This window comes from Arvicanthis niloticus, chromosome 17, assembly GCF_011762505.2.
Source record: "Arvicanthis niloticus isolate mArvNil1 chromosome 17, mArvNil1.pat.X, whole genome shotgun sequence".
NCBI lineage: Eukaryota > Metazoa > Chordata > Mammalia > Rodentia > Muridae > Arvicanthis > Arvicanthis niloticus.
The window spans coordinates 50905344-50921682 of record NC_047674.1 but is presented as its reverse complement, the minus strand read 5'-3'; the positions used below and the strand labels follow the sequence as shown (position 1 = coordinate 50921682).

The 16339-nt window shown below is 40.9% G+C and overlaps 1 protein-coding gene across 2 annotated transcripts in view; it reads left to right on the top strand.

Moving 5' to 3' along the window:
- The window catches only part of Adgrf4 (adhesion G protein-coupled receptor F4), a 38914-nt gene that overhangs the window by 10004 nt on the left and 12571 nt on the right, over positions 1-16339 (top strand). For both annotated transcript variants that reach the window (XM_076915231.1, XM_034521100.2), the window contains exons 2-5: positions 10207-10316; positions 11205-11259; positions 13998-14149; positions 15915-16184. In XM_076915231.1, the coding sequence (XP_076771346.1) occupies positions 10230-10316; positions 11205-11259; positions 13998-14149; positions 15915-16184 (564 nt within the window). In that variant the 5' untranslated portion in view covers positions 10207-10229. The remainder of the gene's footprint in view (positions 1-10206; positions 10317-11204; positions 11260-13997; positions 14150-15914; positions 16185-16339) is intronic.

The window sequence follows — 16339 nt, the reverse complement described above, 5'->3', positions numbered from 1 at the left end:
TTTGAATGATGCTGAAGTAATTTTGGTAAAAATCAGACGAGTCAATATTTTTACTGAAAGAATTTCGGTGCCTTGTGCATTTGTGTGTGTGTGTTTGTGTGTGTGTGTGCCCCTCTACATGTTGAGGGCAAGAGGGAGTCTAGGGTAGTATATTTTGTTCCCTAAATTGACTTGATGGTGGAACATTTATATATAAAACTAATGTTTCACAGAATCCCAGTGTAGGGCACATGATCCAATAGACACAAAACTTGCACTGCCTAACAGGGGAAAGCAGGCAGCAAATTTCAAGGAAAGTTGAAGCCAGTGGATATTTATTTTCTTTCACACTTGGTGCCCATTGCAAATAGTTGGGAAATAATTGGTGGATAATATGAAGTTGTCCCAGATATACATATATACTGTTGTGGTACTGTTCAGTTAGAACCCTGCTCATTCTGTTTTCTCCCACAGGGTATTAGCATCTCTCTCTGTCTCTCTTTTATACACTGGGGATTGAAGCCAAGGCCTTTCCTAAGCTAACTGGGTGTTTTTACCACAGAACTGTACACCTATCCCCAGCTTAGGGTCTTGATTTAAGTAGCCTGTGACCTAGCTTCCTCCTGAGAATTTCTCTGCTACCATACCCATGGTTCATAGCAATAGAGGTTAAGGGTGCACACAACCTTGTCAACAAGCTGACCATATTGCTGAATGGAACTGAGCACTATATATGTGCAGCGACCCTTAGTATTCACATAAGGTAAGGCCTGATGTTCAGTTGTCACTGAGACCTCCAAACATCCAGTCAGGTGACACAGCCTCGTGTCTAAAGGCTGCATTTTGCTTGCATGTATGTGATTTGCTCTTTTGAACTGTTTACTTCTTTTGGTTGCATTTAGTGTAGTACATAGATTTTTCTTTTAAATATCTTATTAAGAGATAACCTACAACCTATAAGATGGCTCTAAGGACTGGAGAAGTAGTTTGTTTAATGCATTTGTAGAAACATTTCAGTTTGGAATTATGGAGAATACAAAGTTCACTTTAAGTGTTATAAAACACATTTTCATGTGTTTATGGTGTGTGTGTGTGTATGTGTGTGTGTGTACATGTACATGTTACAGTGTACATGTGAGGTCAGAGAACAACTTTGTGGAGTGATTCCCTCTTTCATTTCTTTAAATGGGTGCTGTTGACCCAACCTGGTCATTAGTCTTGGAAACATGAGCTTTTATTGAGTGAGCCATCTCACCAGCCCTTAATTCACTTTAAGTATTTATCAATAGTAAATCTAAGAAGGTATACATTGCAAGTAAAATTAAATACTCTTTCACCCTGTTGCCTAAAATACTGACCTCTGGTTGTGAGCTTTGTGGACAACACTTCTTTTTATCTTCTAATTCGCAATCTTCCAGCTCACTCACTGCTCTACAGAGAAGTAGACCCTATTCAATTCTTTCTTTTAAGAACTGAAACAAGCTCCATGAAGACCAACCTGAAAGCATCTAGATCGTTCATCCTTGCCAGCCAGGGTAGGCAAAAATTAGAATGCTGTGTCTCCTGTTGCTTGATAACTTTCAAATTCTCTCTTCCAATATTTGATGTAACTGAACAACTTAACATATAATTATCATATCAAAGGATATGTCACCACATGTCTCAGACCACAACAGCATGAATGACTGAGACCACCCAGTTGATTGTGCTGAGCTCAAAGTTGGTGTTTCTTATAGTCTTATAGTCATGCTTATGGCTTCATGTATATATTTACATATATATATGTATATGTATAAACACACAGTCACATACACATGTGAGTGCATGTACATACATGAACACAGACAGACACATGTGTGTCTAGTCCAGCTGGACAATCAAGTGGGACTCCCAGACCCTGTGGAAAGGACTGAGATGCATGAGAAAATAAGGAGGCACAGCAAGTCAAGAAGTTGGATTAAGCTGCCAAAGATTTTATTGTTCACACCTGTTATATACTCTAAGGGCAAGAAGGGAAAGGGGGCTTTGCAGGTGGAGGAAACTAGCTGCAGCTGTGGGGTCCAACTAGCTTATACCTGTTGTTCTCACAAAGCCTTGCTGTTACTGGGGTTCTAAAAACATCTATCTAGCAGGATGTTGGCTAAATCTAAAGATCAGGAGGAAGGGTTACCAGGGTGGGTTGCTATGAGGCCTTGTTTGAAGCTCTGAGAATTGAAAACACAGCAAGTAAATCATGGAAAGTAAACAGAAAGAGGAATAGTAGGTAGAAGAGCCAAGGGTGATTATTTGCCAAGAGTAAGGCCTTGCCATGGCTTCCCACACATGTATGTGTGTGCCTGCACGCACACATGCAAACGCACACGCACACATGCGCGCACACACACAGGGTCTGATGGTTAAATCTTTCTTAGCTGGTAGGAATATAGAACATAGATTATTACCTTTCAGTGTTTCTCAAAGAGCTTGATGATTTGTTGCTACTAGATCCATTGTTGTCCCCTCTTAAGAACTCTGTGAAGCTTTCCCACTTCTGCAGAGCCCATAAATCACATGACATCACATGACATGATATGACATCACATCACTGTGCCTGAATTTCTTCCAGCAAGGTCAATGTCCCTCCCTCTAACGTGCCCCCCTGGCGCTTTTGCGTCCGAGGAGAAATCACGAGACGCAGAGAACAGGTAGTTACTGTAAACGAGGCTTTTAATCTTTATCACCCACGTGGAGAAACGTGGAGAGACGCGGAAGGGCGGAAGGGAGAGAGGGAGGGAGAGAGGGAGGGAGAGAGGGAGGGAGGGAGGGAGGGAGAGAGGGAGAGAGGGAGAGAGGGAGAGAGGGGGAGAGGGAGAGGGGGAGAGAGGGAGGGAGGGAGGGAGAGGGAGAGAGAGAGAGAGAGAGAGAGAGAGAGAGAGAGAGAGAGAGAGAGAGAGAGAGAGAGAGGCTGAGCTGAGGAAGGGGTCCCGCTTAAGTGCAGTCTAGAGTGACGTATTCACTTTTGATTGGCTGTTCGCTCACCACCCAATATGCCTCGGGATTGGCAGTGGCTAAGGCACGCCTATCTGCCTAGCAACTGCGCAGCTAAATGTTTACATCTGGCGAAACATGCGGCCAGGGCCAATCTTGGAAATGCAAACGTGTAGCCACTGAAACAGCAGCTCTCTACACCTCCCTCCCTTCTTCCCTTCCTCTCTGCCTCCTCCTCTCCTCCCTCCCTCCCTTCCTCTTTTCTTCCTGCTCTCCTTCCCTCCTTTTCTCTTTCCCTCATTCTTTCTCTCCCTTCTTCCCTCCCTCCTTCCCTCTCTTCATTCCTCTCTCCTTTCCTTCCTTTTTCCTTCTTTCTCTTCTTCCTTCCCTCCTTCCCTTCCTCCTTCTTTCATTCACTCCCTTTTTTCTCTCCCTTCCTCCTTTACCCACTGCTTCTTTCTCCTCCATCATTCTTTCTCTCCTTCCTTCCCTTCTTCTCTTTCATTCTCATCATTTATTCCTTTTCTGTTTCTTTCTTTTTCCATCTCTTCCTTTCTCTCTCCCTCCTTCTTTTCTTCCATTGATAGGAACTTCCTGTGTAACCAAGAATGGCTTCAAACTCACAATCCTCCTGCTTCAGCAGCCTTTGTACCAGGAATACAGGTGTGCACCACCATGCCTGGCAAGCATGGTTAGCTTTCAGCAAAATTCCTATATGGAGTAGGGAAAGTAGTCCTTGTATTGATGCCTCAGATGCTGGTGCTATGGTTTGCAAATGTCTCTTTGAGCATATTTCTTGTTGTTGTTCTTCTACTGGAGGAGACTTTGTTTAATCTTCAGAATTTGTTCTATGCATTTGGTCGTGAGTGGGAATATCTTTTATCTCTGATACACTTACCTTGGGAGGGAGAATTCAGAATAGCCATGAAGAAGAATAAAGAAGAAGGATTAAAAAAGACCATGTTGGTGGAAGGAAACCCTAACAGTGGCAATCAACCTGACAGACAAAGAACTGTCTGTCTTTTACCTGACAGGAGATAATGTGTTAGAAGCTTATGAATTTGCTTAGTGTGTCACAACCAGTGCTTGAGAAGATGCCCAGTAGATGAAAGTAGTCCACAAAATAAGAATACTGGATATACATGGTAGTGTGTGTATATGTATGCATATGTGTGTGTAGAAATGTTTTTATACATAAAGTATTTAAAGCAAAAAATTATTCTTTTTCAGGTTTGTATTTAGAAATCAGTAGGCATATTTATCTTTGTATATGCATACTGACTCTTAATGTATGCTGTTTCTTATTGTGTCATGGTAACGAAATCTGAAAGTCAGAGGTGTGTCTGTGAAATGTGTGGGCACTTTAGAATGACTTGCCCAGGCTCTTTTGGAATTTTGTTTCATGATGGTTGATATCACCACAATGTCTACCATGGCATTGCTCAGCATGCCATGCACCAGGCACCAGGGCTCAGCATGCCATGCACCAGGCACCAGGGCTCAGCATGCCATGCACCAATCGGACACTGGGCTTCTTTCCATTCACATTTTAAGATTGAGAATTCTGCACATGAATCCTGCACACATAATCCCAATGCCCTTGTAGATCTATCACTACTCCCCTGGGGCTGCTTCTCCTGTCTCTGTTTCCCTGTTCAGATTTTATTTTATTTTTCTCTTATTGAAAATAGTCTCTTTTTTTCACATAATATATCCCGACTATGGTTTCCCTCTGTTCTTCTCAGTTCTTCCTCCCCTCCCCTCCCATCCAGATCAGTCTCCTCTCTGTCTCCCAGTAGAAAATCAACAGGCTCCTAAGGATTTTAATAAAAAATAAAATAAAAGATAAAATTAAATATATAAGGTAAAAAAAAAAAAAACCCTGAGCACATTGGAATTGGACAAAATGAATCAATAGAATGAGAGGAGCCCAAGAGAAGGTAGGAGAATCAGAGACCTGCCTGATCATACACTCAGGAGTCCATCAGGAACACTAAGCTGGAAGCCATAACATACAGAGCACCTGGTACAGAGCCTTGCAGGAATCTCAGGCTGTGCATGCTGCCTCAGTCCCTGTGAATCCATATGAGCTTTGGTCATGTTGATTTAGAAGGCCTTGTCTTCTTGGTGTTCTCCATCTTCTCTGTTTCTTACACTCTTTTCCATAGGGTTTTAGGAGCCCTGAGGGGAGGGGTTTGATGGAGAGATTCTTTTTAGGGCTGAGGGTTACATGGTCTTTTACTTTCTGCATTATGTCCATCTGGGCATCTTTGTATTTGTTCCCATAGCTGCAGGAGAAAGCTTCTCTGATGAGCAAGGCACTGATCTATGATTGTAATAGAATGTTATTAGGAGTCACATATCTGCGACTTTTTTTTTTTTTTTTTTTTTAGAACAGTAAGAACAGTAGCACTTAATTTTACCCTAGGCTCCTGGGCAGGTTCTTGGTCACCCAAGACATGTTGGGTATGAATTCTATCTTGTGGAACAGGCCTGAAGTCAAATCAGATATTGGTTGGTTACTTCCACGAGTTTTGTGCCACCATTGCCCTAGCAGATCTTGCAGGCAGGACAGCTTTGTTTGTAGCTGGGTTGGTGTTTATACTTCTTTTTTGATAGTATATAGCATATGAAATCTTCCTGTGCCAAAGATGCTATCCTGTAGGGGTAAAGACTTTATGTAGACACCAGCCCTACTTCTCCATGCTCAATGAGTTGTGTAGGTGTTGTCTTCAGTAGTGGGGACTCGCTGTCAGTTTGTGGAGAGCAACCTATAGTCTTGGCAACAGCCTGTGTTATTTGAGGATTCCCATGGGCCCCCTTTGTAGCCCAATGCCAGTACTGGAAGCTTTATTTGGTGACAAAAGATTTCCAGTTGGGGTCCTGTCTCTCCAATTATTTGGTAATTTTATTTAGGTCACCTGCATATATGTATCTATTTTAGGGTTCTTCAACTGTATTAGGTTTCTACACTACCCCTCAATTGACCCTTAATTTTAGTTCTCTCTCTCCATATTCTCTTCACCATCCCCTTCACCCAAATCCCCTCTTCTCCTTCTTAGCATGTCCACATCCATCCATTACTATCTATTCTATTTCCCTTTGCTAAGATTTATCTGTCTACCCTAGTTTCTTACTCTATACCTAACCTCTGCAGTTCTATAGATTGCAGTTTGTTTATTATTGACTTAGCAGTTAATATCCACATATAGGTAAATAATACAATATTAGTCTTTCTGGGTTTGAGATACCTCACTCAGGATAATTATTTTTCTAGTTCTATGTGCATTTCATGATTTCATTCTTTTTAATGGTTGAGTAATAGTTCATTGTGCAAATTATCTATTCCTCTGGTGAGGGACCTCTAGTTTGTTTGTTTTGTTTTTTCTCAATTTCTGGCTATTATGAATAGAGCCAGTAATGAACATGGTTGAACAAGTGTTTCTGGTAGGATGAAATGTCCTTTGAATATTTGCTCAAGAGTGGTATAGCTGGATCTTGAAGTAGATCAATTCCCATCTTCTTGAGGAACCGCCACACTGATTTCCATAGTGGCTGGTTGAGTTTTCACTCCCATGAACAATGAATGAGTGTTCTCTTTACTTCACATTCTTGCCTGCATGAGCTGTGTCACTTGTTTTTATTGATATTAGCCATTCTGATGGGGGTAAGATGAAATTACAAAGTAGTTTTGACCTGCATTTCTCTGATAGCTAAAGAGAACAATACTTGAAGTGTTTCTCAGCCATTTGAATTTCCTCTTTTGAGAATTCTCTGTTTACAGCTGTTCCCCATTTTTAATTGGGTTGTTTTCATATCTAATTTTTTGAGTTCTTTATATATTTTGGACAGACATACACGCGCATGCACATGCACACGCTCTCTGTTGGGTGTGTAGTTGGTAAAAAATCCTTTCTGAGTTTGTAGGCTGCTGCTTTGTCTGAATAACAGTTTGATATGCTTTTTAGTTTTGTTAAGTCCCACTTATTAATTGTTGATTTTAGTGCCTGTGCTAACAGTGTTCCTTTCAGAAAGTCATATTCTGTGACAATGAGTTCAAGGCTATTCCCCCTTTTCTCTTCTATCAGGTTCAGTATATGGTTTTTGTTGATGTTTTTGATCCACTTGGAGTTAGGTTTTGTGCAGGATGATAGATATGGATTTTTGGATTCATCAACATGCAGACATCCAGTTTGACCAACACTATCTGTTGAAGATGCTGTCTTTCTCACCCAGTATTCATTTTAGTCTTCTTTATAAAAAAAAAAAAATCAAGTATCCAAAGATGTGTTTGGATCTTCAATTCAATTCCTCTGATTGATGTGTCTGTTTTTGTGCCAACACCATGCTATTTTTATGATGGTCTGTAATGCAACTCAAAATTGGGGATGGTGATCCCTCCAGCTGTTCCATTGTTATTTAGGATTATTTTAACTCTCCTGAGTTTTTTGGTTTTTTCATATGAAGCTGAAAACTGTCCTTCCAAGATCTGTGAAGAATTGTGTTGGAGTGTGGATGGGGATTCCATTGAATCTGTAGATTCCTTTTGGTAGAATGACCATTTTTACAATATTAATCCTACTGATCCATGAGCTTGGGAAATCTTTTTATCTTCTGATATCTTGTCCAGTTTCTTTCTTCAAAGTCTTAAAGTTTTTATCATACAAGTCAGACTTGCTTTTCAAAATGATGGTATAAGTCAAAGTACTATCCCCTTTTCCTAGTTTGGAATTTTAAACTCCAAGAATGTGAAAACTTGTCTGTAAGTACTTGAGATTATTTTCCATTGATGGCTGGCAGGATTGCTAGAAGCCTGTGTTGGGCTCAGTCTCCACAACGTGAGTTTGAGACCAGACTACTGGGTTTTGTCAGCTCCCAGGCTACAGACTGCTTCATGAGCACCAGTGGATTAGAGTATAAGGCTTCAATACTTGCCAAGAACTTGTATCTTGCAATATGTGTGTGATCTTACTGTTGTCTTTACTTCAGTCCCTACTGCATCCTTTGAGGAAAGGACAGTGAGTACAGTGGTTTGAATGAGAATGTCTCTCCCACCCCCATTGACTACAGCATTTGAGCACTTAGTCCCCAGTTAGTGGCACTGTTTAAGGAGGTTTAGGTAGGTGTGGCCTTGGTGGTAGAATTATATCACTAGTTTTGAATGTTTGTAGGAACCCCACTTCCTGTTAATGCTCTCTGTTTCATGCTTGCAATTGAGATTTGAGATTCCAGCTTTCCATTCCTACTCCAATGCGTGATACTTGTTGCCACACCTCTCTGTCATGATAGACTTATCCCCATGAAACCATAAGCCCAACTAAATTCCTTCTTCTATTGCCTTGGCCATTATGTTTTATTGTAACGACAGAAAGGTAACCAATACAGATGGTCTCTTTTATTTTTACTCTCTCACATCTGGTGCAGATTCTGGCAAATAGACTGAATGATGGTTGGTAGGCTGAATCTATGTTACCTTAAAAAAATGAATGGGAAAACAGGCAAAGTAAGGTCAGCTTATAAACGGTAGACAGAAAATTGGAGCCCAGTTTTGTCTCCCAAATCTGGGCTGGTTTTGCTCTTTTGTGTCTGCACCTCTAAAAGAAAAATTACAAGGAAAATTTTCTGAAAGTAAGGAGTCTGAGCAGAAGTGCTGTAGTAAAACTTCAAAGCTGTGAGGGCACTTTGTTGGGGATATGACTTGGAGAGATTGCTAAGGAAAAGGCAAGAAATGCAGACATGGCCACAGAAGCGATAACTGCTTGCAGGGGGTTTCAGTCTGTCTGCACAGTAGCTTATTCATTGACTAGATCAAGTCCCACAACTTGATCTAGTAGCTGATAAGTCTGTATGCTAATTTACCTCAAGTTATATGTCTTCAAGTAACTAGAGATCTTATATACAGTAGTTGGATCTCTTTCTCACTTCTTCCCCCCCCCCCCCGTGTGTATGAGTGTGTGTGTGTGTGTGTGTGTGTGTGTGTGCGCACACACAAGTGCACTCTCTCACTAATCTGGAACTGGCTGATTTGCTAGACTGGCTGGCTAGCCTGTAAGCCTTCTGGTGGTGGGGAATTACAGGCGTGACTAAGCCATCTTCCCAGACTCCCTAGAAAATTTGGTAAATATTGCTTTAAAGAAATCTGTGGAGGTAGTAACAAGGACCAGAGCTTTACTGAGCATGCATTTTTCTGGATGCTTCCATTGCCTGCTGCAGTAGAAAGATCATTGTGGGAGAGAATTTTTTTTCCGTTTGTTAATTTATTTATTGACTTTACATCTCAGTTGCAGCCCCACTTCTCCTCTCATCCCCTCCCTTTCTCCTCTGAGAATGGGGAAGTCCCCCGGGCATCACCATCACCCCGCCCTGGTGCATCCTGTCATTGCAGGACTAGGAACATCCTCTCCCACTGAGGTCAGATAAAGTGGTCCAGTTAGGGGAAAGGGATTCACAAGCAGGCAACAGATTGAGGGCTAGCCTCCCTGTCCCTACCCCCTACCCCCAGCTGTTGAGAGACCCACATGAAGACCAAGCTGAATATCTGCTACATTGTTTTGCATTTTAATTAGATTGCAAACCAGTAGACTCCTCTCCTAAGGAATGCTGCTTTGACCTGTGCCCTAGTTTGTTTTCTATTGTCTTTTGGGGGGTATATATTTTTTAAATTGGATATTTTATTTATTTACATTTCAGATGCCATCCCCTTTCCCCATTTCCCCTCCCTAGAAACCACCTATCCCATCCCCCTCCTTCTTTTTGCTTTTATACCATTTTAGTTACATGTAAGTATTAAGGTCAGTTATTGATAAATGTTCTGGACAAAAGCAACAGCAAGAGGGAAAGGTTTATCTGTCTTTCACTTCCCAACCACAGTCCACCATGAAGGGAAGCCTGGGCAGGGGAAAAAGTCAAGAAGAGGAAATGCAGTAGAGGTAATGGAGGAACACTGATTTCTGGCTTGCTCTCAGTGGCTCACTCAGCCTGCTTTTCTCTACAACCCAGGATTTGCCCAGGGGTGTAGCCATTCACAGTGGCCTGGTACCTCTTATATCAATCATCAATCATAAAAACGCCCACAGACCTGTCCATTGGCCAAACTGATGGAGTAATTTTCTTGGTTGACTTTCCTGTTCCCCAGGACTCTGGCCACACCAGTGTGGCTCTCTGGAACATTTAGAAAGTAGTTCACCCCACTGTGTGCTGAGTAGGCCAAGGGAGTTTGTCACACTCAGCCTCATCTACCTTCTTCCTTTTCTGTTGCAGGTTAAAATTCCTGTGTGTGAAAAATGAAGCCCTGCATCACCATGGTTTGCTGTTTAATGGTTTTTCTGACAACAGAATGTTCTCATTCCAAACCCAAGACTCACAGAAAAGTAAGTTTGCTCTCTCCCTGTGTGCTCCCAAGAGAAATTCCTCAGTTCTCCTAGATGTCTAGATATATGATAAGTATCTAACATGCGAATTAAAATACATTTTCATATGATCATAACTTTACTCTTGTTGATAGTAATTTTAAAAAAGAAGTTTCAAAACAAACAAACAAACAAATAAACAAATCCAACAACAGCAAAAATTAAGAGGTGACAGGAAATGGTTCAGGAAGCGGCAGTTCAGTGTGGCAATCACTTTGCAAGCCACAGAGATTGCATACAGGTATCAGCTCTCCAGAGGAGAAAGACCTAAGTTGTCAGCAGAGCAATTTAGATTCAGATCTTTCTTTAGGTCTCACTGGCTCTAGGGCTTGTTTTGCTTTGTCTTACAAATTTTTTTTTATCATATCAAAGTTTATATATCAAGGTAATACTCATATTCTTTACTCATATAAAAGGTTCATTATCTGATTATTGTAACCCAATGAACATTCTAAGTTTTTATTTCTTTCATCCCTCTAAGGATATATTTATAGTGCCCGGGGTTTCTCCTTAGCTGTATTTCATCCATGCAGTAAAGATAGGCAGAGATTTGATAGTGTAATTGCCACTTCTGTGTTGTCTCAGGATCCTTAAAACTACAAGAGATGTATTCCATCCACTAACTTGACCTTCCTAGCTCAAGTGATTTCCAGGTTAGCCATCATTAGGGATTAGTGTGTCCTCACTTGTGTCCTCTCTAGTAACTTCCCTCAGACCTATCTCATGAGTCTACCACAGTTTCCTTCCTAGTCTTGATGGCCTTTCCTCTTGCTGTTTACATGGATCCTTTAAGTTGCGCTGAGAGAGAATGTCTCACAGTATATTGTTCTGGGAATTTATATTTTTCAGGATGAAGATAAATTTCAAATATCTCTACAGAAGCATGAGTTTAGGCCAACACAAGGTATGTATAACTATACAATGGTCTTCATTCATTTGGAAATGGGGCAAGAAAAGATAAGTAGATGGATATTGCAAGCATGTCTCCAGACCTCAGGCTTTCCAATGCAAATAATAACTTCTCATAAATTCTCTGTCTTTACCAGCACTGATTGGACTCTTAAAATTACGCAACATATTTGTGCTGTGGGTTCTAGTAAAGCAAAGTAAGGCGATTTGATGGTGGTAAGACTGGCCACACTCATGAAGTGCAGGAGTGAGAACATTATCATTACTAACATTGTAATATGTGGCTTCACTCAAACATTTTGGGTCATTGTATTCTGCATGGCCAGGTTTAAGTTCAGTGGCACATCTATCTATAGAAGTATGGCCTTGGGAAGGAAAGGGGGACAGAAAGGAAGCTAACAGTTGCTAGGTATTTAAACATTAAGTGTTATACAAGATGTTTCCCTATTCCATATCTGCAACAGCACCATGGCACCATCTCCAACCAGCGGATGAAGAAATTAAGTACTGTTCTAGTTTATGAATTAACCAACATAAGTATACTGGATAGATGTCAGGGAAAAATACAAACCTACTTACTTCCTTTGCCAGGGAGTGGAGTTACATCTAGAGCTGCCTAGGTTATAGACATGGTGGCACACCTTCATTCTCTATGAAATATTTTCCCATTTGTACCAATTTCAACACTGTAATATCTCTCAACATCACTTCTTCTCCCTGATTTCTTTTTCTTTTTTTCTTTTGAGATAGGCTTTTGGTATTTAACTTGAAGTTTAAACTTACTATGTAGCGTAGGCTGGTCTTGAACTCAGGACTATTCTCTTGATTCTCCCTCACAAGTACTGAAATTTCAAGGGTGCATCACCACGTAGGGCTCTCATCTACTTCTTTCTATTCTATGAGCACTATCCTTTGGAAATTCTTCCAGAAGTACTTCAATGGCTTCATTATTCAACACTGAAGCTTATAACCCAGGCTGACCCATGAGTCAAGTTGACATACCACACATTTTTGTAAATAGGAAGTTTTATCAGAGCATGGCGATGTCCTCTCACTTCTCTTTTGTCTTTAGTTGCTTTCACAATAAAAACAATCGTTGAGTAGATGACACAGAGAAGAAGAACAAGAAATCTGCAAACATTTACTCTGCAGGTGTTATAGAGAGATGGCTCAGTGGTTAAGAGGTCTGGGTGCTTTTACAGAGGACCTGTATTCCTCTAGAACAGTAGATCAGTACTTGCTAATTCAGTATTCATGGTGACTATCTAGAAAGTAGGCTCAATGCCTAATGGCAAGTGACTATGGTTCAAAGGATAATTATGAGCACTCCCTGCCTCTTACCTACCAGCTCTATTTGTACAGCTCTGCACAGGAAAGCTCACGGCCTCTTGCTCTGTGTGCCCATCGGTTCTCTTTCAGTCACAACTGCAATCGTGTTGTCTGTTCAGCATTACCGATAGTTACCGTTTGTTGCTGTGACAAAACATCATGACCAACGGCAACTTCTGGAAGAGAGTGTGAGTGTAGAAAGAATCTCCTGGGCACTGTGTAAAAGCATCTACTTGTCAATAAAAGTTGATTGGCCAATGAGCTTAGGCAGGAAATTAGAAGGTAGAATTCTAGCATATATATATATATGTATATATGTATATATGTATATATCTATATATAGAGAGATATACACATACATATATATTTATATATATCTATATATGTATATATATAGATATACATATGAGAGAGAGAGAGAGAGAGAAGAGAAGAGAAGAGAAGAGAGGTTGAGAGAAAGGTGTGGGGGTAGGATTCTGGGATAGAGACAGTATGAACTTGGCCTTGGAATGGTGATGGAGAGACAGCAGCAAAAAACTGAGGATCAGATAACCAACCAGCCACATGGCAGAACTTAAAATAAAATAATGGGTTGATTAATTGACGAGCTAGTCAGGGGACAGCCAGAGCTTTTGGCCCAGGTATTTGTATATATTTTTGAGTCTTCAAGGCATTATTCTGGGAGCAGGGGCTGGGAGGAAAAACATACCACACACCACACACACACACACACACACACACACACACACACACACAAAGGAAAAACGTACACAAGACACACAACTACAAGAGAGAGTTTATTTGGGCTTTCGGTTCCAGAGGGAGAGTCTGTAATGGTGGTGGAGGTATGGTAGCAGGCAGCCAGACCTCTCAGGAAGCTGAGAGGTCACATTTTCAACCAGAGAGGGCAACGTAGAATTGGAAATTGGGGTGAGGCTATGTAGTCACAGTGCCTGCCCTCTATAACACAATTTCTCCAGTAACACTTAGCATCCTAAAAGTTCCATAATGTCACCAAACAATGCAATCAACCAAAGACCAAGTATTCAAATACATGAGCTCATTGGGGGTACATTTCTCACTTGAACCACTGTAGAATTAAAAGCTCTTATGCTCTTCCCTATTGTCTCTTCCTTTCTTGCCATGAGAGGGGGTTCTCAATAGGGGTTTGGGACACCCTAGGTCCCTCTTTCCACTTCCTGCTCACTCTCTCTGGACACTGGCTTCATCATCAACCACACAGCCTTTTCTTGTCTCTGAAAAGGCAATTTGATGTCATCTCCTTGGCCAACTATTTATAAAGTCCCAGAATGCACTAGATGCATTTGTCAGAGTGTGGAAATGATAATTTGATCTCTGACTTGCTGTTTTTCTTTCTGTTTTTTTTCTTCTTCCTGTTTTCAGGTAACTGTGATGGACCATGCAGCTCTTCTTCTACCTGTAACCAGAGCTGTCCTTGGAACTTCCGTGGAGAAATTGTATTCACATGTAATCAAAACAAATGGCAAAAAACAATTGAAACATGCACCAGTCTCTCTGTGGAGGCCTTGTTTCAGGTGATGCTCTGGTATATTCCTGGTGACAGGAGCTAACCCTTCCAGCATTGGGGGGAGGATCTCTTTCATTTCTATCTATTCTAAATGGCAGCAAGTCTCAGGCTTGGACTTAGAGAACGCTATCTTGTGGCTTGCACCTACCTCATGGCATCTTTCCTTACTCACATACTGATGTCCTGGCCTCTCTCCTGACATTCTTCCAATTCCTCTCATAAAGAATCAATTCTAGCCATGGGTGAGAAGTTCAGCAGAGAAATGAGATTGTGTCCAAAACCTTGGAAATGAGAGGTTAAACAAATCAGAAACAGTTAAACTACCCGCAAATGATGGCTCAGAACTGTCAGCTTAGCTTTATGGGTGGATTTATATGCTTCTTGTATTAATTAATCAACTAAATATGTCTTGGATTAAATTAAACATGACTTCTAATGCTTTCAATCCTTTAACTAAAAGAGAACACAGAAGGAATAAGAATTCAATGTTCCCTATGTGTCTCAATTATGATAAAAATCTTTCTCATATACTTCTTCTCCTCTGCACCCAGTTTTTCTCTTTCTCTCCAATCCCACTGAAGGATATGAGTGTCCACACTTTTGGATTTAATGGTGGTTTTATAAAAGGATTGCGGGTGGTGTGGCTTTCACAGCATAGGCAGTCATGGTGAAGTTCCTGTAACTACAGAGATAGGCATGAGGGAATGAAAGCACTTGCTTATTCAAAGTCACTTTCTGAAGGAGTACAGGTAAAAATATCAGGAAATGGTCAACTAACTTACAATTCGGAAAATGTACATTTCTTTTTTCTTTTAGAAACTGCAATTCTTCAGTATGTGGCATTTGAACAGCTAACCTTCCCAAACAACTTTTCTTTGAAATTCCACCTGGATCTTCCTTCTCCCCAACTTCTGTAGAATTTGTCTTAAAGGCGTGGGGTGATGGTATTGTGGCTAAAGTGCTTGCCATGCCAGTAACCATGAAGGTGTGGTTTCAGAAATCGGCATCTCTGTAAATGCCCCGTGTACCTGTAACTTTAGTACTGGGGAGATCCCTGTGTTTGCTGCCCAGTCCCCCAAGAAAAACAGTGAGTTCCAAGTTTAGTAAGAGACCTTGTCTTAAAGATCAAGGAGCTGGAGAGATGACTCAGAGATTAAAAAATCTTACCGCCCTTTCAGAGGCCCAGATTTTGGTTCCCAGCACCCAGGTAGGAAGGCCCACAACTGCTTGTAACTCTAGCTCTAAAGAAAGCCAATCTCCTCCCCAGACACCTGTGCTGATGTGCTCCTACCACACAAAGATGTACATAGGTCTTCATAATTAAAAATAAAATAAATCTTAAAAAAAAATCATAAAGTGGAGAAGTTGATTGAGGAACAAATCTGATGTTGACTCTTGATGTCCATATGTGCATACACAGGTGAGGGTAATCTCCACCTTGTGACATGTATATACATGAGCATGTGCATGTATACATCACACACACACACACACACACACACACACACACACACACACACACACTTCAGTTTAAACCATGATTCTGAAAGCAAATTTTAAAGAGGGTCACTAGTTTGATCTCTGAGAATTTTGGTGATAGCCAGGCCTTCGGTGGCTGCCTTAAATTATTCCTAGGAAGTGAGCTTCTTTCAGGACTGCCTTCTTGTCTATCTGTTTTTTCAATGGGGCTTGTGTGTTGTTTAGTTCCTTTCATCTAATGCATGTTGGTTTATTATTATTATTGTTATTATTATTATTATTATTTTATGCAGCGTGCACATCCTGCAGCTAGCCTATCCTTGGCATCATCTTCTCTTTTCCCCATGAACTTAATTGGCAATACAGCACCAGTCCGTATTGGGAATGTATTTCAAGGAATCCGAAAGTACTGCCCCGAGGACTATGTTTGCATCGTTGATGCCGTGAAATCCTCTGCAGTTACATCTGGAAACATTGCATTCATAGTAGAGTTATTAAAAAATATCTCTTCAGACTGGCAAACCTCTGGAATACATGCCAGTGTGACCTGGGAGAAAATGAAGGTACTTAAAAAAAAATCAATCTCACTGAACACAGACACGACTTTTCGTAAATCTTCAGTTATTAAGAGTTTCAGATGGCCTTTTCTGGGTAAAATGTTCAAGAACCACAACAACAGCAGCAGACACTTCTGTTCAGCATTCTTCATGAATATTAG